The 19,937-nt window shown below is 44.2% G+C and overlaps 1 protein-coding gene across 3 annotated transcripts in view; it reads right to left on the reverse strand.

Annotated features, from left to right (window-relative positions):
* ADAMTSL3 (ADAMTS like 3) overlaps positions 1 to 19,937 on the reverse strand; it is a 342,411-nt gene that overhangs the window by 188,468 nt on the left and 134,006 nt on the right. For 2 of the 3 annotated variants that reach the window (XM_047736615.1, XM_047736614.1), the window contains exons 5-6: positions 16,173 to 16,218; positions 6,953 to 7,189 (exon numbers count right to left, since the gene is read on the reverse strand). In XM_047736615.1, the coding sequence (XP_047592571.1) occupies positions 6,953 to 7,189; positions 16,173 to 16,218 (283 nt within the window). The remainder of the gene's footprint in view (positions 1 to 6,952; positions 7,190 to 16,172; positions 16,219 to 19,937) is intronic. The other variant, XM_047736616.1, reaches the window with a different exon arrangement.

Below are 19,937 nucleotides of genomic sequence, written 5' to 3' on the forward strand. Positions count from 1 at the left end.
CTTCAACCAATGAGGTTAAAACTGCTATAGATAACAAGAGTAGCCAAGAGCGTAGGTCGAAGGCAGTGGGGACCGTAGGTGTAAGAATTTTCTGGCACTTTGCAGAATTGGAGAAACAGCACAAAGGGGGGAAGAGTGGAATCTTTGAGGAGAGGTCAATAGGAGATTCCCAAATAAAAAAGAAAAAAGAAAAAAAAAGACTGAAAAATTAAAAAAAAACAAAACAAAAAATGAGAATATCCAAGGACTGTGGGACAACTACAGTGAGTGTGGCCTGAGTGAAGTGGGAACAGCAGGAGGAGAAGAGAGAGATAAAGGAAGCAAAGAAGCATTTCAAGCGATAATGACTGAGAATTTCCCCCCAATTAATGTCAGACACAGAACCATAGGGCCAGAAGGCTCAAAGAACACCAAGAAAGATAAATGCCAAAAAGACTACATATTAGCTCTCACGTTCAAATTGCAAAAAATTGAAGATAAAAACCAAATCTGGAAAGAAGCCAGAGGAATAAAACACCTTATCTATAGAGCAGCAAAGACAAGCATTACATGGGGCTTCTTCCAAGAAAACACGTGAGCAAGAAGAAGGTAGAGTAAAATATTTTAAGTGCTGAGAGAAGAAAAACTATCAACCTAGAATTCTGTGCCCTACAAAACTATCCTTCAAAAGTGAGAGAGAAATCAAGACGTTCTCAGGCAAACAAAAATTGAGGGAATTTTTCTGCTAACGGACCTAGTTCTTCAGAGTAGGAAGTGATATGGGTTGGAAATGTGGATCTATATAAAGAAAGGAAATGTATCGGAGAGTGAATAAAGGAAGGTAAAATAAAGACATTATTTTTTCTTATTCTTAATAGCTCTTGATGACTACAGTCTATCAAAACGATAATAGCAACAATGTGTTTGGTTGTGTATCCTTACACATGTATATTTGCGTAGCTATGGGCTTACATATGCTTATGCGTAAGTGGGATGAATGACAGAATTGATACAAAGGACGTAGGGGGTTAACTGGAATTCTGTTCTTGCTATTACTTTGCTGCAGGTATTTTCACTATACCCATGAAGCAGTACAGTGTTATCTGAAAGTAAATTTGGATTAGTTATAAATATATGCTACAAGCTGTAGGGCCACTACTAAAAAAGGCAAAAAAAAAAAAAAAAGGATAACTGATGTATTAAATAAGGAAAGAAAATGCATTCATATAAAATACTCAATTAAAACTGCAAAAAAAAAACAGAATAGAGAACAAAATATTGGAATGTAGAACAAGGGTAGCAAATACAAAACAGTAACAAATACGGCAAATATTAATCCAACTAGATCAATAATCGCTTTAAACATCACTGGCCTAAATGTACCAATTAAAAGATGAAGATTGTCAGAGTGGATCAAAAAACAAGATCCAGTTACCACTGTCTACAGGAATCCCCTTCTAAATATAAAGACATAAACAGATTAAAAGTAAAAGGATGGCAAAAGATATGGCATGCTAACATTAATCAAAATAAAGCAGGAGTAGGTGTATTGATTTTAGACAGAGCAGACTTCTGAGGAAGGAAGTTATCAGGTTTAAGAGGGGCATTTATGGAATGATAGCATGAACAATATTTCAAGAAGACATATAATCCTTACTGCATATGTGCCAAATGAGAATGTCAAAACGCATGAGACAAAAATTGATAGAACTGCAAGGAAAAACAGACAAATCCACTACTAGAGTAGGGAGAATTCAGAACCCACCTATCAGAAATGGACAGATGCAGCAAGGAGAAATCAGTGAAAACATGGCTGAACTCAGCAGCATCATCAAAAAAATGGATATAATTTATATCTTCTTGACTGCTTCCTCTAAGAACTGCAGGATGAACTTTCCTCTCAAGCTCACACGGGACATTCACCAAGAAAGACCACATCCTGGGACACAAAGCGCACCTTAACAGATCTTTTTAAAAAAATGGAATCATACAACATCTTCTCTCTGACCACATTGGACTTAAACTTGGAATCGGTATCAGAAATATAGCTGGAAAATTCCAAAATACTTGGATATTAAACAACATACTTCTTTTCCTAAGATTTTATTTATTTACTTATTTATTTATTTGAGAGAGACAGACAGACAGAGAGGGCATGCACAGGAGAGCACAGCAGGTTCCCCACTGAGCTGGGAGGCTGACACAGGGATCATGACCTGAGCCGAAGGCAGGTACTGAACTGACTGAGCCACCCAGGTGCCCCTAAACAACATATTTCTAAATAACACAGAGTCAAAGACGAGATCTCAAGAGAAATTTTAAGATATTTTGAGGAAAATGAAAATACTATTTATCAAAATATGTGGGATGAAGTAAAAGCTGTGCTTACAGGGAAATTTACTGCACTGAATGCATATGTAAGAAAAGAAGAAAAATTCAGAATCAATCATGTAAGCTCCCACCTTAGGAAATCAGAAAAAATGAACAAATTAAATACAAAATAATAATAAAAAGAAAAATAATGAAAACTAGAGCAGAAATCAATAAAATTGAAAACAGGAAATAAATAAAGAAAATCAATGAAACCAAAAGCTGGTTTTTTAAAAGATCACTCAAATCCCAAGTCTCTAACAGGGTAACTAAGGAAAAAAAGAAGATACAAATTACTAATATCAGAAATGAAAGAGGGGACCTGCACTACAGATCCCATGGATATTGAAAAGATAACAAAGGAATATTATAAACAATTCTGTGCCTTCAAATTTGATAACCTAGAAGAAATGGACCAATTCCTTGAAAGATACAATCTGCCAAAACTCACAGAAGAAAAATCATTCTGAATGGGTCTCTATTAAAGAAATTTAACCAATAATTAATAACCTTCCAAAACAGAGAGCATGAGGTGCAGATGCGTGCATTGGCAAATTCTACCAAGCATTTAGGAAATTATACCAATTCTCTACAATCTCTTTCAGAAAAAGAGGAGAGAATACTTCTTAACTCATTCTACGAGAATAGCATTTCCCCGAATGCCAAAACCAGATAAAGATGTTACAAGAAACCTACAGACCAATTTCTCATGAAAATTAAATGTACTACCCAACAAAAATTTTGTACAAGAATTATACGAGGAAAATTACAAAACTCTGATGAAAGTAATTTAAAAAGAACTAAATGAATGGAGAGATAGTCCTTGTTTGTGGACAGGAAGACTCAGTGTTATCAGGACGTTAGTTCTTCTCAACTTGATTCCAAGAAGTTATCCTGTGGATACTGACAGATTGACTCAAAAGTTTATGGAGAATGTTCACAGCAGCAGTGGCCACAGTCGCCAGATTATGGAAAGAACCAAGATGCCCTTCAATGGCGAATGGATAAGGAAGATGTGGTCCATATACACAATGGAGTATTATGCCTCCATCAGAAAGGATGAATACCCAACTTTTGTATCAACATGGATGGGACTGGAGGAGATTATGCTGAGTGAAATAAGTCAAGCAGAGAAAGTCCATTATTATATGGTTTCACTTACTTGTGGAGCATAAGGAATAACATGGAGGGCATGGGGAGATGGAGAGCAGAAGGGAGTTGAGGGAAGTCAGAGGGAGAGACGAACCATGAGAGACTGTGGACTCTGAGAAACAAACTGAGGGTTTTGCAGGGGAGGGGGGGTGGGGGAATGGGGGAGCCTGGTGGTGGGAATTGTGGAGGGCACGTATTGCACGGAGCACAGGGTGTGGTGCATAAACAATGAATTCTGGAACACTGAAAAGAAATTTTAAAAAATAGGAAAATAAAAGTTTATAGAGAGAGAGGGAAAGGACCCAGAATAGTCAACACAATACTGAAGGAGAAGAACAGTGTCAGAAAACTGACACTACCCAACTTTAAGACTTACTATAAAGTTAAAGTAATCAAAACAGTTTAGTACTGGCAAACAAATCAATGGAAAATAACAGAGAGCATGGAAATGCATTAATACAGTCACCTGATCTTCAACAAAGGAGAAAAGGCAATACAACAGAGAAGAGATCATCTTTCCAACAAAAGGACTAGAATAACTGCACATCCACAGGCAAAAGAAAAAGTATCTAGACACAGACTTAAATCCTTCACAAACATTAATTCAAAATGAATCCCACACCTAGATATAAAACACAAAATTATAAAACTCCTAGAAGATAAAATAGGAGAAAAATCTAGTTGACCTGGGGCATGATGATGACTTTTTAGATACAATACCAAAGGCACAATGCCTAGAAAAGAAATAATTGTTAAGCTGGACTTCATTGAAAATTAAAAACTTCTGCTCTATAAAAGACACGGTCAAGAACATGGGAAGATGAGTTACACTGGGAGAAAAATATTTGCAAAAGACTGTTCCCAAAATATACAAATATCTCTCAATGATAGAAAATGAACAACTCAGTTTAAAAATGGGTAAAAGAGGGGCACCTGCATGGCTCAGTGGGTTAAAGCCTCAGCCTTTGGCTGGCTCAGGTCATGATCTCAGGGTCCTGGGATGGAGCCCCACATCGGGCTCTCTGCTCAACAGGGAGCCTGCTTCCCCCTCTCTCTGCCTGCATCTCCGCCTACTTGTGATCTCTGTCTGTCAAATAAATAAATGAAATCTTTTTTAAAAAATGGGTAAAAGAGCTTAACAGTTGCCTCATCAAAGAGGATATATAGATGGCAAATAAGCAGAAGAAAAGATATTAAACCCCGTATTTCATTAAGGGAATTACAAATCAAAGCAACGATGAAATGACACTACACACTTACTAGACGGGCCCAAATGTGAGGAAGGACCCCACCACATGCTGGCAAGGATGTGGAACAAGACAAAGTCTCATTCATTGCTGGTGGGAGTGCAAAATGGTCACTTTGCAAGACAGTTTGGCACTTTCTTATGAAACTAAACATACTCCTACCGTGAGCCAACGATTATACTCCTTGGTGTTTTCCCAAATGTGTCAAAAATTTGTGTCCATACAAAAATCTGCACATGGATGTTTAAAGCAGCTTTATCCTAGTTGCCAAAACTTGGGAGCAACCAAGATGTCCTTCAGTAGGAAAGTAAAATGTAGTTCATCCAGACAAATGGGGTGTTAGTCAGTGATAAAAAGAAATGAGCTGCCAGGTTATGGAAGACACGGAGGATACTAAAATGCACACTACTAAGTAAAAGAAGTCAATCTGAGAAGCATACACGCTCTGTGATTCCAACTATATGACATTCTGGAAAAGGCAAAACTACGGAGACAATAGAGAGATCGGTGCTTGCCAAGGGTTAGCAGGGGAGGCAAGGATGATCAGGCAGAACACAGAGGGCTTTCAGGGCAGTGAAACTGCTTTGTAAGACACTCCATTGGTAGAAGCAGTCAACAGACATTCGCCAAAACCCACAGAACACATATCACCAAGAGTCAGCACAGACCTTGGGTGGTAATGATGTGTCAACGTAGGCTCATTGATCAAAACAGATGCACCCTCTGATGCGGGATTTCATAGCGGGCAAGGTCATGCATATGAAGGGCCAGGGGACAGATGGGAATTCTCTGTACCTTCTATTCAATTTCGCTGTGAATCTAGAAAATTAAGTCTATTTTTTAAAAAGCGTGGGTGTCCAGGAAGAGCCTGAAAAGCCAAACGAGGACCGCGGATTTCACCATCGAGGCTGTGATAAGTCATCGAGGGATTTCAGTCAGGGAGTGACCAACTCTTAACAATGAAACTGTCTTAGGTTTTGAAGCAATCGCTTCAGGTGCCGGGTGGAGAATGGACCCACGCGGGACAATGGTGGGAGCTGGAAGTGCAGGAGAGGAGGCTAGCGATGCGATTTAGGTCAGAGTTGATGGAGGCATAGACCAAAAAAGAAGTCATGCAGACAGAAAGGAATGGTGGATTTAAAAGGAAAAAAAAAAAAAAAGACTTTGAACACAGAATGACAACGGATTAGATGTGTGTGTTGACAGAAGGGACTCAAGAAGGACTCCAAAATTGTGCAGTGAGCAACGGGAGGCCACTTTCTAGATGAGCAGATGGAGGCAGGAGAGGTGACTTCGAAGAGCAAGGTCATGGCTCGTCTTTGACCGTGTGACCCCCGAGATGGCTGGTAATGGCCGACACTTGGTAGATGGTTGGGTGTTGTCCTTATTCATACTGTTTTTCTTAGGAGCGTAATAGGGTATGGAATCCTAGACACAATTCTTTTAAAATATGCTTCCAGAGATTAAGGGAACAGGGGTAGAGTCTCATCGTTTCCCTGCCATCCCCACCCTATCTCAGCAACCTGGCCCGGGGCCCTGGATCCTCATAGCCACTGTGAGCTGGGGAAGAGCGTGAGGTTCTGTGTCTCCATTACCTGCTTCACAGCGTTGCAAACTCCACTCCGAAAAATCTACCGGAATGCACTCACGCTCATTTTTTTAGTAAGTCAGTCATTGCTCCCAAAGACCCAAATCAACAAATTAATTTTAATAAAACAGTACGTTGTTAAAAGGCTCCCCAAACCCATCCACATTATCCTTCCCAAGTTGTGGTTCTCTAACTGGGGTCCCTGGGGCAGCAGCCTCAGCATCTCCCTTGAACTTGTCAGAAATGCAAATTATGGGGCTCCAGCCCAGACCCACTCGGTCAGAGATTCTGGGGATGGGGGTCCTGCACCCTGTGTTTTAACAAGTCCTTTGGGTGATTCTGATGCCATTTCGAGCTGGAGCACCACTGACCTAGAGGAACCACACGGTGTCATCTACTGCAGTCTTCTGAGTCTACCTGGACAAAGTTTATGCTTTTTTAAATAAATAAAACAAAATTTGAAGGTGAGTGATGCTGTCTGCCATATTTTTTTTTTTACATGAAAAGTATCAGAAGCAACGTTTCATCTGCATGAACAAAAGAAGAGAGCCAGGCTCGGTAGGGAGAGTGGGCGCGGCGCTGCCGACCCGGGGTACGGGAAGTAGGTGTGGCTCACCTGACAGATGCCACTGATGCACATGTCCAGGGAGTCCGTGCTGCAGCGAGTCCCATCCAGGACCTTAGGAGCCAGCTCCACTACCAAGCTCTGTCCCCGTGCGTGACACTTGAGTGCGCAGGGGGCAGCCGGATCGTTGTACCGGGGAAGCCATTCGTAGTAACGGCCCTGATACTGGACGTCGTTGTAGGCGGAGCACTGCTGGGCTCGGAAGTCCTCGGCATCCGGAGGGCAGTCCTGTGAGCAGAGGAGAAGGGCCACACGCACATCACTCAGGCAGATCGGCCACCACAGGGCAGAACAACTTCCCAAGAGTCGCACGAGGCCAGACCCCGCCACCGGCCTCTCCCCGGGAGTCCCCTCATTTCTTCACCTTATGTAAAAGCTCTCTTTTGACCGTCTTGCTTTGAATTTTTCGAGGGGACTCCAGGTCTTTATGGGGAATGTTAATTATGATCCGTGCCTTCAAGAACGGTTTCGGTGGGAAGGGTTGCTTGTCCCTGCTTTGGCACCAAACTGCCAAGCTTTGTGAGAACTTGTGTTTGTTTCTTTGTTTCTGTTTTTGTGTTCGTTAATTCAGGTGCCCTTCTTCCCTCCCGGTGGGCTCCCCTCCCCCACCCCGTCCTTTCCACGGGAACCAAGGGCCTGCCTTTAACCCACTGGAGGATGGAAAGAGAAAACGGGCTCTTTCAAATTCTGTCTACAACAACAGCAAGGAAATTCTAAGTAAAAGCTCTAGGGAGCTCTCATATTAACAGTAAAAAGTGTTGGTGTAAGTTTTGATGACTCAGAAACCTTTTTACTTAATTACCAATCCCCTCCCCCAAGCCAGATGCTGGCGGACCAATGTTACTTTACTCTTCAGAGTTGGGTACAAACTGCCTAATTGATGGGAATTCGTTAATCCTATACAAACTTCTCAATGAAAGGAAACAGATATGGAAAGGCAACAAATTATTTTGTGTTGTTTTTCTTATTATAAAAATAATCAATGGTTGTTATAAAAATCTTTGGTAAATAGTTTCTATTTAAAAAAAAAAAAAAAAGAAGAAGAAGAAGAAGAATAGGGGTGCCAGGGTGGCTCAGTGGGTTAAAGCCTCTGCCTTCAGCTCAGGTCATGGTCCCGGGGTCCTGGGATCAAGTCCCGCATCAGGCTCTCTACTCATCGGGGAGCCTGCTTCCTCCTCCCTCTCTCTCTCTGCTTGCTTGTGATCTCTGTCTGTCAAATAAATAAAACCTTTTTAAAAATTTAAAAAATAAAAGAATAAAGGACAAAGATCCTTGTACCTAAAGCCTTACACAAATCCTTGGTGATTTCCCAAAAACAAATTTCTGGAAATAAAATTTCTGAGAAAAAGGGTGTGTTTGATGAGCTTTTCAAAACATTGCCAAATTGCCCTCCAGGAATTTCCCTCCTTATTATCACCAGGCTCCCTAAGTTCCCTTTTTTTCCCCAATCTCTCTTCTCAGCTTGGGTGCTATAATTTGCTAACAGTTTTCTAATCGTGTTAAATAGAATTTCATTGTTTTAATTTACATTTCCTTTCATATCCTAGGTTTGATAGCTTTCACGTATATTTGCTTTTTGTATTAACTCTTCAAAAATTTCCTGTTTTCTGTCCTTCATTTATCTATTGGAATGTTTGACTTTTTACTATTTTTAACAGATAAGAGTATCAACCTTCCTAATGAGGTTATCAACCCTTTGTCTTCTGTACTGGAAATATTTTCCCCATTTGATTTTAGTTTGGGGACTTTGCAAAGTCAAGAAACTTTGTATTTCCATGTAGTCAGCTCTGTTAATATTTCCTTTTAAGGCTTCTTCTACCTTTAATAAGTTTAGAAATGCTTTTTCTACCCTAACAGATAAATACTGAAATGTATTTTTCTAGTTCCTTTCTGGTTTAGCAATTATATTTAACACTTGGTTACACTGGGAATTTATTTTGACATGTGATGCAAGGTAGACACTTAACATTTTTTTTCTACAAAAAAACATTTTTTAAAATATTTTATTTATTTGACAAAACACAAGTAGGCAGAGAGGCAGGCAGAGGGAGAGGGAGAAACAGGCTCCCCGCTGAGCAGAGAGCCGGATGTGGGGCTCAATCCTAAGACCCTGGGATCATGACCTAAGCTGAAGGCAGCCACTTAACCAACTGAGCCACCCAGGCACCCCTTCCCTACAAAAAATTATTAATAAATTATCAGCCAGAATCTTAAAATTCAATTTCTTTCATTTCTCCCTTTTTACTACTTAACTTTTATATCTTGCTGTGTTCATGCTTCTGGCCTTTATAATCTGCCTCAAATCCTTTTTGGAAGTACGCAAGGAAGACATAAAATATAAGAAATAAACATCCCCCTGGGATTAGTTGTACTATTTTGCGGTGAATCGTTCCAAAATCCTGTATTGTATCCACATTTTTCTTGTTTCAGAAACATTAAATCTTAACCCAGGTCACACCTATGGAAGAAAGAGTTGATGCAAAGACTAAAACTGGTTGACCTTTCTCTCTTGAAACGAGGACTGTTTTCCATCTGGCCCCACGGAAGGTCATCAGTTGATAAAACTATATGGCCTCCTCTTCCCTTAACCGTGGCCAGTTTTCTCTGTATCTGACTCTTTGAAACGCAAGCCAAAGAGTGGAAGAGAGCAGAGTGAAAACCTTCCCTTATATCCTAGGCTCACTGATGTGGCAAGCATGCTTTAGGGACTGAAATTTCTTGCTGTCTGACCCCTGACTGTCTTAAACTCCATAAACCAAAGAAATATCACAAAATTAACAAGGTTTAATTAACAGACAGCTGAGGATGCCAGTCTACACTTAGTTCTTGTCAAAAGGGGGGCCTGGTTTGGACACAGGACCCAGCCTCGTTGGCCACAGCTGATCATCAGAGAGGCAAACACCTGGTCCATGCCAGGACAGTCTTTCCCAGGAACTTGGAATTGCAGCAGAAGAGCTGGGGACTCCCATCAGTCTGAGACAGAGCTAACCATCACTTTCCTGAGATGCCTGTTGAGGCAAAGCCAGCCAGCTCTCAGAGCAAAGAAGAACGAAGTAGACACGGAAGAAGGAAAGATGACAAACTGTTTCTTTCAATACGATTACGTAACATGGGCTCCTCACTTTCTGATTCCTGGGTCTGGGCCCTCAAGGTGTGCTGATGCCCAAATTCTATTAAATATCCACGCATCCATCCAGTGAATCCCATTTTTCTTGAGCTACTTTGAGTGGGCTTCTATCTTGGGAAATGGCGATCCCGAAGAAGACAGCCTTGTATCTGGGCAATGCTTTCCAGTTTACAAGGGGTCACACTGACATTCCCTTTGAGGTAGGTGGGTCAGCACGATCATTACCCTCAATTTAAAACAGAGGAAACTGGGATCCTCAAAGTCTTCAGTCACTAGCCAAAGACACCCGGCGAGAGTAGGACAGAGCCAAGACTGATTACCAGACTGACAAGTGTTCCATTATATGACAACACTTTCTAGTAATCTTGGAAGACATGGAGGGCTCGCATTAAACACTTGCATTGACTCGGCATTCTTCCAGCGTCAAAACTAAGCCTGTCTAGTCAGCTTCTGCTGGGTCCCCTGCGCTGGCTCAAGACAATCTAGGGATTCCTGTGTCTTAAATAGTTTAGTTGACATTTAGGAAGCTCGAATACCAAACGTTCTTCTGCTTCCCTTTCCCTGAGAAGCACTTCCTCATATCAGTTAAGACAACACACTGGTTAAATATATTTTATGGGTGTCGCCTAGGTGACAGGCTGTGGAGAACAGAAAAGAAGGATCTAATCCCCCGATATCACTTGGAGAGACCGTTGTCTCATCAGAGATGCCGCATCTGCCGCATGACATACAGGGACCCACTGGGTTACTGTTTGTGTTGATGGACTCACAAGAAAGGCTTTGTAGTGAAGGAAATGAAATTGTCCCAAGTGTTAAATTAAAAATTAATTAAGTGGCAGGACGCCTGGGTGGCTCAGTCAGTTAAGCATCTGACTCTTGATTTAAACGCAGGTCATGATCTTAGGGTCCTGGGATCGAGCCCGGCATCGGGCTCCATGCTCTGCAGGAAGTCTGCTTGGAATTCTCTCTCTCTGTCTCGGTACCTCTCCCTAAGGAGGGGTGAATAAGGAAAGATAAATTTTTAAAAATTGAAGAAGTGGAGTTGATAAGGAAAGAAGAGATCCCAGATCAGAAAGACTTGACTCAGTCAGGAGGGGGCAGCCAGCCTGGAAAACACAGAAAAAGAGGAGGAGGAGGACAGAGCTTAGGAAGAGAAGAAGGAAAAGGAAAAGAAGAAGGACACAACTAGAACCCATCGAGGACCATGCCGAAGACAGAGATCTCTTCTCCCTCCTCAAGCCCAGTACACACACATCATCCTCCCAGACAACTGAGCAAGAAATGCAGGGACAGGGAGATCACCTAATCAATGGAACATTTTTATGCAAAAAGAGTTAGACCCTCAGCTAAGGGATGATTTATATGAAAGGACTGAACCAAGCTTTAATATGGGTTTTATATTTAGGTCATTTTTCCCAGATACCCAGTGAGTAGGGACTTAGAAGAAATGGGATTCCTACTGTAAGCAAATTTAAAATTTTTATTTTATCTTCACATCCAAGTTGTACTACAACTTGGGATCCTCTAATATAACCAAAGCCAAATTTCTGGCATGAAAATGAATTATTGTGAGTGGCCATTATAAGAAGACAACAAATGGTGCATCATGGAAAAGTGATGTTTCAGAGGAGATTTGGGATGATACGATGTTTTGTAGGACAACTATAGGAAAGAACACAAGAAACAGGGACACAGCAGAAATGAAGTCAGTAGCGGTGAGGGACAGGGACCAGGCGTGACCAGCAAGGGTGAACGTTTGGGAGCTGAACACAAGAAAGTCTAACCAGATTCTGAAGGTTCTTGAAGGCAAGGCAGGACCCACGGAGGGGACTGCAAGCGTGGTGCTTTAAAAGGACCTGTGTGACAGCAGGCTGGACGGGAGTAGGAGCCATGACAGTGCAAAATAAAGAACACCTCTAAGAGCAAACTGCCAGAGATCAGCCATCCATAGGACCCATGGCATGGAGAGTCTTTCAAGGGTCCCATCAAGTGTCGTCCGTCTTTTCTGGAAAGCCGCCGGGGACCCCACTGTGCAGAATCAACCACTGTTCCCTCTGTGCTCACATAAAAACGTCTCCATGCTGCAAAACCTCTGACCAAATCACGATATGCTTGTTTTTAAAGGTGTTTTCCTTCTGCTCTCTTCCAGCCCTGCCTTTGATCCCATAAACCCCAGTATAAAAAAGAGAGGTCAGTGGTTTCAAGTACTAGAACTCCTTGCTGACAGGCGTGACTTCCCTTGGAAAGTCTCCACTTGCTCTGGGACACGTCCCGGTAAGGGAAAATCTTCACTGAGGCCTCAGGGGCCTGGGCCTGGCCGTCGGGGGTCTTTGCTGGGTGCTGATCGGAGGGTTCTCTCTGAAGGTGGCAGCTACCAGGGTTATGGAATGTTCCAGCCCAAAACCCCATGTTCCCCGACAGAATGACCCCAGGGAGAGCCGCTGCAGCAAGGCCACTGTCGCCGGGGGGGCTGTGTGGCGCTCACTCCCCAGCAGTAGGATTTCTTCCTCTCTGCCCTTGGAATGTCACTCCCCATCACATCCGCACTTCCTCACTAAAGACATTCGATCCTGCCTTGAGTGCCTGGAGCCTACTCTTCTCGGGCATCTTCTGCAGAAGGGGGCAGACATCAGAAATGCCGCTGTCGGGTCTGTCCACATCAAGCCCGAGCCTCCCCTGTGGCAGGGACACCCCCTCCCTGGGGCTGGGGCATGGAAGGCCCACGGCCATGGGGGACTTCCTCTCCCTGACTTCCCCTCTGCCGCCTCTCCTCTCCCTGACCTCTGTCCCTGGCCCACTCTGGCCAGTCAGAAGGTCTATCCTACAGCTCCTGGTGGTCGGTTGTTCTATGATGGTCTCGGAAGGGGGGATGTTCCTGCGACTCCCCCTGGGAGTCATGGGCTCCTGAGGCGGGAGGAGCAGCCGTATTCGCTGTCACCGGTCATCTGACAAGGCTCCAGACCTCGCAGGCTCCTTTCCATGAGGCAGTCTGATGTCGCACAGTGGCTAGAAGCGTGCACTCCAGAGCCTTCAGCGCGACTGCCGGGGTCTAGCTCAGCTCTGTGCCCCCGGACACGCTTCCTACATTTCCTCCTGTGTGAGAGTGGAAGCAAGGGCCGTCCGGGTGGCTTGGCCGGTGGAGAATCTGACTCTTGATTTTTGGCTCAGGTGATGATCTCAGGGTTGTGGGGTCGAGCTCCGCACAGGGTTCTGTGCTTGGGGTAGTCTGCTTGAGATTCTCTCTCTCTCCCTCTCTCTCCGCCCCTCCCCCTGTCAAATAAACGTTTTTTAAAAAATGGAAATCAAAATAACATCTACTTTGTAGAGATATTATGGGGATTAACTCAGTGGATTCGTGGATAGGCACTTAGAACAATGCCTAGCGTTCAGGAAGTACCACAGGAAGTAGCATTCAGAATGCATGCGGTCTATTAGTATTATTATTGTTGTTGTTGTTGTTGTTGTTGATGATTTTTGTTAAGAGCTGGAAAGCTGGCATGCCCAGATGACAAGCTCTGTGCTTTCGAGGCAGAGAGCCTGGGCCTTCAGATGATCATGTGGAGGAAGAGAAAGGACGGGCGACCTCTGGGATGGGAGGGAACGGAGGGTCTCTGGGGTCCCCCGGCAGTGACCTGTGTTCCTCCATGGGGCAGGCTTCCCTGATCACCAAGACTGGGATGGTGAGGTCCCTCAGGTGGGAACAGGGGCATCTCATGGGCCCGTCGGATGGGCTCTCATGCCCTGGAAATATGGGCGTCAGCATCTCTGAATTGCACGGCAAACTCCCTTGTAAGAGCGCCTCGTCTTGGACTCACTAAAGGCAGCTTCCTTCAGAAGAGGGGGTGATGGGCCCCATTTCCAGGGAAAAGGGAAGCCCCTGACTGTCAAGGGAGTGTGGCCCGTCTGCAGCGGGGACACCGCATGGCCGTGGGAAGCAACAGCAGGCGCGCTGTGACGGCCCCTCACTTCTCTCCCACTGGAGGAAGGTGGCAGACGGCCCCTCCTGCTCTCCGCACCACCCTGGGTAGCGGGAAGGGGGAGATCTCAAAGGGGTGATTCTAAATCTCAATTAGTAAAGCAGGAAGCAATTCAGGAAAGGATGTGACTATCTTTGAACCCTGAGTTCCTGTGGTTACGTCCACTCACGGTGCCTGACATCCTGGCCGTGTTTCTATTGTCTATTCCCAGGAACACAGAGTGTCCCTCTCGCGGGGACTGCATGGGGCCGCCTCTGATCCACGGGACGCTTGAGGCTGCAGAGCCAGAGCCTGGCATACGGAGGTGGAGGGTGTCCTGAACACTTCCGCCCCAAAAGGCCTGCCGCCACCCCCCCCTTTTTTCCCTAACAGCAATTCTGTTCAAACTCTGAGTTCACAAAGACAAGCATAGCGACTAATGCCGCGTTCTTATGAAATCTCTCTACAGACCCCAACTCGGAAAACCGAAAAGGGCAACATTCACGTGGCAGTCCTGCCCACTGGTCACCACTTTCTAACCCTCCAATCCTCAGCAGCCTACAGGTGGTAAAGGCTTTTGCAGGATCCTCCCAGAGGGGCCCTCGAGCAGAGACCACAGGTCCTCCCAAGACCACAGGGCCTCAGGGGCCTGGGATCTTCACTCGAGCTCACCTAAGTCCTAACCATTGCACCCAGTATACACTGATTTTAGTAGATTATATTGTATGTCTACACTGTGTGACCCAACGCTCCTGGACCCCCTTGTGCTGAAGAAAGGTGTCTTTTCGGAATTAACGAGAGCAGAATCTCTCTCTCTCTCTCTCTTTCTCTCTCTCTCTCTCTGTCACACACACACACACACACACACACCCAAGACAGAAATCTCAAAGGGCAACACCTTGATCAGGGCATTTAACATGAATTCCCCCAGATAGTTTCAGAATATGGCAGGCTAGGATGTTGGGTGTAATTTATCGTTGAATGGCTGCAAGGAATTTGTGATCACTTGTTAAAGCGGCCCTTTTATAAAAAGAAAAAAAGCCCTCAAAAAAAAGAACAGCAAAGACAAACAAACAAAAACATGCAGCCCCACAAAAGGCAGCGCATAGAAAGGTCTCCGAGATAAAGCCCTCAGGGGCGAAGGCACACTGGTGCTTGCGGGAGAAAACAAAGCCAGACTGGGTTTGCGCTCAAGGCCCAAGTCGATCTCTCTACCTCCCGCACCCCTCAGCTGGACCGCAGCTCATTTAATTACACATCACGCCCATGTGCGTCCCCCGAGTCCTCGCCCCTCCCCCCGGTCACAGGACATGTGAAATCTATTTGCTTTGTGGCCCCAGATTCCTCCAGGGACGTGATGGACACCGGTCTGTCTGGCCAGGGGCCAAGTGGGGGTGCAGTCTGAATGCCCAGTAAACAGGTACCCACACCTGCCACCTGAGTTTGAAGCCCGTGGAGAGAGACAACCGCGTCTGCTTTATCTGATGAAAACAGAGTGGCAGCACTGCTGCGCCCTGTGGTCAGAAGGTCTCGCTTCCAGCACCGGCTCGCTAGTGCCCCAGGCGGGCAGGGCTGCCTCCCAGGACACATCTACGTCTGCAGGACAAAACCGTGATCTGACGTAGGATTTTCTTGAACCACCAATAGAGCGCTCCTAAACACCTCGTGCGGTGGGCAGGGCAGGTGGTTTGGAGCGGGAAGAACACCATAGACCCGTTCAAGTCTGTGCGCTCCTATTGTGGCCATGGGAAAGGAATTTTACCCCAGGACCCTCCTTTGCAAAAGAGAATTCGCCACACCTTGTCTGCCTTGGTCTCAGAGACAGTGTGAGGGCGGGGGCCACCCTGTGCCTAACGCACTGGAACTCTGCAGGTATTTACAGATATCAGGCATTGTTTCCATGAATTCAGAAACTACTAAATACTTACCAAATTAGTTTGTAAATATAAAAAGCCCCAAAAAGGTAGTACACATGGAAGGCACGAGATACACAAAATCTGTTGTCAATTAAAAAATGTTTACCTTTTCCCCAAAGGGTACCAAGGGGTCATTAGCTTTACAGCACACGTAATCTTCCAACGGAACACATGAACATTACTGGGTTATACGTTCTTCTTACAGAACTTACATGATTGCTGCATGTCTTGTATCGAATATTCTGTCCTTCACAGTTCCTAGAGGAAAAAAAAGAGGGAAAAAGAAATGATTTCATAAAAGTGGCAAGCAGCACAAAAGAAAGAGGACAGAGGGAGGGAGGGAGGGAGGAGCAGAGGGAGGGAGAGAAGGAAAGAAGGAAGGAGAGAGAGGGAGAGGAAGGAAGGAAAGAAAGAAATGAAGGAAAAGAAAAGAAATGGGAAGAAAAGAAAGGAATGAAGGAAGGAAAGAAAGAAAGAAAATAAGGGAGGGAGGGAGCGAGGGAAAAGGAAGGGAGGAAGGAAGGAGAGGGAAGGGAGGGAAGAAGAGAGAGAGAGAGAAAGAAAGAAAGAAAACAAAAGGAAAGAAAAGAAAAGGAAGGGAAAGGAAGGATGACAAAGAAAGAAAGAAAGGAAGGAAGGAAGGAAGGAAAGGAAAGAAAGGAAGAAAAGAGAGAGAAAAAAGAAAGGAAGGAAGGAAGGAAGAAGGAAAAAGGAAATGAGAGAGGGTGGGAGGGAGGAAGAAGGGAGGAAGGAAGGAAAGAAAAAAAGATAAAGGCCAGTACAAGGTGATACTCATAAAACTTACCGTGTTACCTCAGAGATTCAAAGTTTAAATTCTAAGAGATAACTTATAAAAAATCAGAAGGGCAAAAGGTCTCATGAAAGTGTCCCTTTGAACAGAGAGTGAATTCTTCAGCTGAATTAATGTAATGCTATTACTTATGTGCAGTTTTCACCCTAGGAGCCAAGTAACCCCTGAAATTAATGTATAACGTGTGTACATAGTTGTGGGTTTTTTCTGTGAAAAAGAAGAGGAAGCCCCGGGTGGATGTATTCGTGCACGGTGTCCCCCCCACTCCCTGAAGGACCCTAAGCTGGCTGGGCTCTCTATGACCTCCGTCTGTAATCGATACGATGGACTCTGTTAGATGCTTGCTAGAGGCAGCCCTTCCACATTTTCTTCCAACTATTGGCCTTACTGAACAGAAGCTACAAAATCGTGTCCAGGTGATTTCCCTGGGATGCTAGCGCTATAGGGCCCGAAGTCATCTATAGGCTTGAGAACCCCCCACAAATGACCCCCATGAGCTCTCTCCTCCCCTCCAGGCAGTGGCTCTGGAACCCTGCCACTCGTTCTCCCGGTCCTGTCTTCCTCACGGTTCCAACCTGCAGGTGCTTTCCTCAACCAGGGCTTGCTGCTCCATAGTTTGTATTAACTCCTTACAGCTAGCTGGTCCGCTAATGGTACTTCCCAACTTCTCAGTTATACATTCTTCTTTTTTTTTTTTTTTAAACCTTTGGTTTACCTGGTCAGTTCAATGGCAGATTCGCAGCAAAGAAAGCTAAACACAGGCTTAGCTCCACATCTGGCTTTAAAAGTTGGTTGATACTATTTCAATGTTTTAAAATATTTAGTCTTAGAATAATATAAATTTTTTAAAAGATTTTATTTATTTGAGAGAGAGTGAGAGATCATAAGCAGGGGGGAAGGGGCAGAGGAAGAGGGAGAAGCAGACTCCCCACTGAGCAGGGAGTCCGATGCAGGGATCGATCCCGGGACTCCAGGATCATGACCTGAGCTGAAAGCAGGTGCTTCACCAACTAAGCCACCCAGATGCTGCAAGAAAATAAACGTGTTTTCTTCTGTTTTGTTTTTAAAGATTTTATTTTTATTTATTTGACAGACAGAAATCACAAGTAGGCAGAGAGGCAGGCAGAGAGAGAGGAGGAAGCAGGCTCCCTGCGGAGGAGAGAGCCCGACGTGGGGCTCGATCCCAGAACCCTGGGATCATGACCTGAGCCAAAGGCAGAGGCTTTAACCCACTGAGCCACCCAGGCGCCCCAAGAAAATAAATTTTTAAGAAGTGGGTCTGACAACAAAGAGAAATAAAAGGTATCCAAATTGGCAATGAAGAAGTCAAACTCTCTCTCTTCGCAGATGACATGATTCTTTATATGGAAAACCCAAAAGACTCCAAGAACTATAGCACCAAGAACCATAAGGTACCTGGGAATAAACCTAACCAAAGAGGTAAAGGATCTGTACTCGAGGAACTACAGAACACTCATGAAAGAAATTGAAGAAGACACAAAAAGATGAAAGACCATTCCATGCTCTTGGATCAGAAGAATAAACATTGTTAAAATGTCTATACTGCCTAAAGGAATCTATACTTTTAATGCCATTCCGATCAAAATTCCACCAGTATTTTTCAAAGAGCTGGAGCAAATAATCCAAAAATTTATATGGAATCAGAAGAGACCCCGAATTGCTAAAGAAAGGTTGAAAAACAAAAATAAAACTGGGGGGGGGGGGCACCTGGGTGGCTCAGTGGGTTAAGCCTCTGCCTTCAGCTCAGGTCATGATCTCAGGGTCCTGGGATCGAGCCCCGCATCAGACTCTCAGCTCAGTGGGGAGCCTGCTTCCTCCTCTCTCTCTGCCTGCCTCTCCATCTACTTGTGATCTCTCTCTGTCAAATAAATAAATAAAATCTTAAAAAATAAAAATAAAACTGGGGGCATCATGTTACCTGATTTCAAGCTTTACTACAAAGCTGTAATCACCAAGACAGTATGGTACTGGCATAAAAACAGACACATAGACCAGTGGAACAGAGTAGAGAGCCCAGATATGGACCAGATATGGACCCTCAACTCTATGGTCAAATAATCTTCAACAAAACAGGGAAAAGTATACAGTGGAAAAAAGACAGTCTCTTCAATAAATGGTGCTGGGAAAACTGGACAGCTATATGTAGAAGAATGAAACTCGACCATTCTCTTACACCATACACAAAGATAAACTCAAAATGGATAAAAAAAACTCAACGTGAGACAGGAATCCATCAGAATCCTGGAGGAGAACATAGGCAGTAACCTCTTCGATATCAGCCACAGCAACTTCTTTCAAGATATGTCTCCAAAGGCAAAGGAAACAAAAGCAAAGATGAACTTTTGGGACTTCATCAAGATCAAAAGCTTCTGCACAGCAAAGGAAACAGTCAACAAAACAAAGAGGCAACCCACGGAATGGGAGAAGATATTTGCAAATGACAGTATACACAAAAGGTTGATATCCAGGAACTATAAAGAACTCCTCAAACTCAACGCACACAAAACAGACAATCATATTAAAAAATGGGCAGAAGATATGAACAGACACTTCTCCAATGAAGACATACAAATGGCTAACAGACACATGAAAAAATGTTCATCATCACTAGCCATCAGGGAGATTCAAATCAAAACCACATTGAGATACCACCTTACACCAGTTAGAATAGCCAAAATTAGCAAGACAGGAAACAACATGTGTTGGAGGGGATGTGGAGAAAGGGGAACCCTCTTACACTGTTGGTGGGAATGCAAGTTGGTGCAGCCACTTTGGAGAACAGTGTGGAGATTCCTCAAGAAATTAAAAATAGAGCTTCTCTATGACCCTGCAAGTGCACTACTGGGTATTTAACCCAAAGATACAGATGTAGTGAAAAGAAGGGCCATCTGTACCCCAATGTCTATAGCAGCAATGGCCACGGTCGCCAAACTGTGGAAAGAACCAAGATGCCCTTCAACGGACGAATGGATAAGGAAGATGTGGTCCATATACACTATGGAGTATGATGCCTCCATCAGCAAGGATGAATACCCAACTTTTGTAGCAACATGGACGGGACTGGAAGAGATTATGCTGAGTGAATTAAGTCAAGCAGAGAGAGTCAATTATCATATGGTTTCACTTATTTGTGGAGCATAACAAA

Source organism: Lutra lutra, chromosome 7, assembly GCF_902655055.1.
Source record: "Lutra lutra chromosome 7, mLutLut1.2, whole genome shotgun sequence".
In the NCBI taxonomy this organism is placed as follows: Eukaryota; Metazoa; Chordata; class Mammalia; order Carnivora; family Mustelidae; genus Lutra; species Lutra lutra.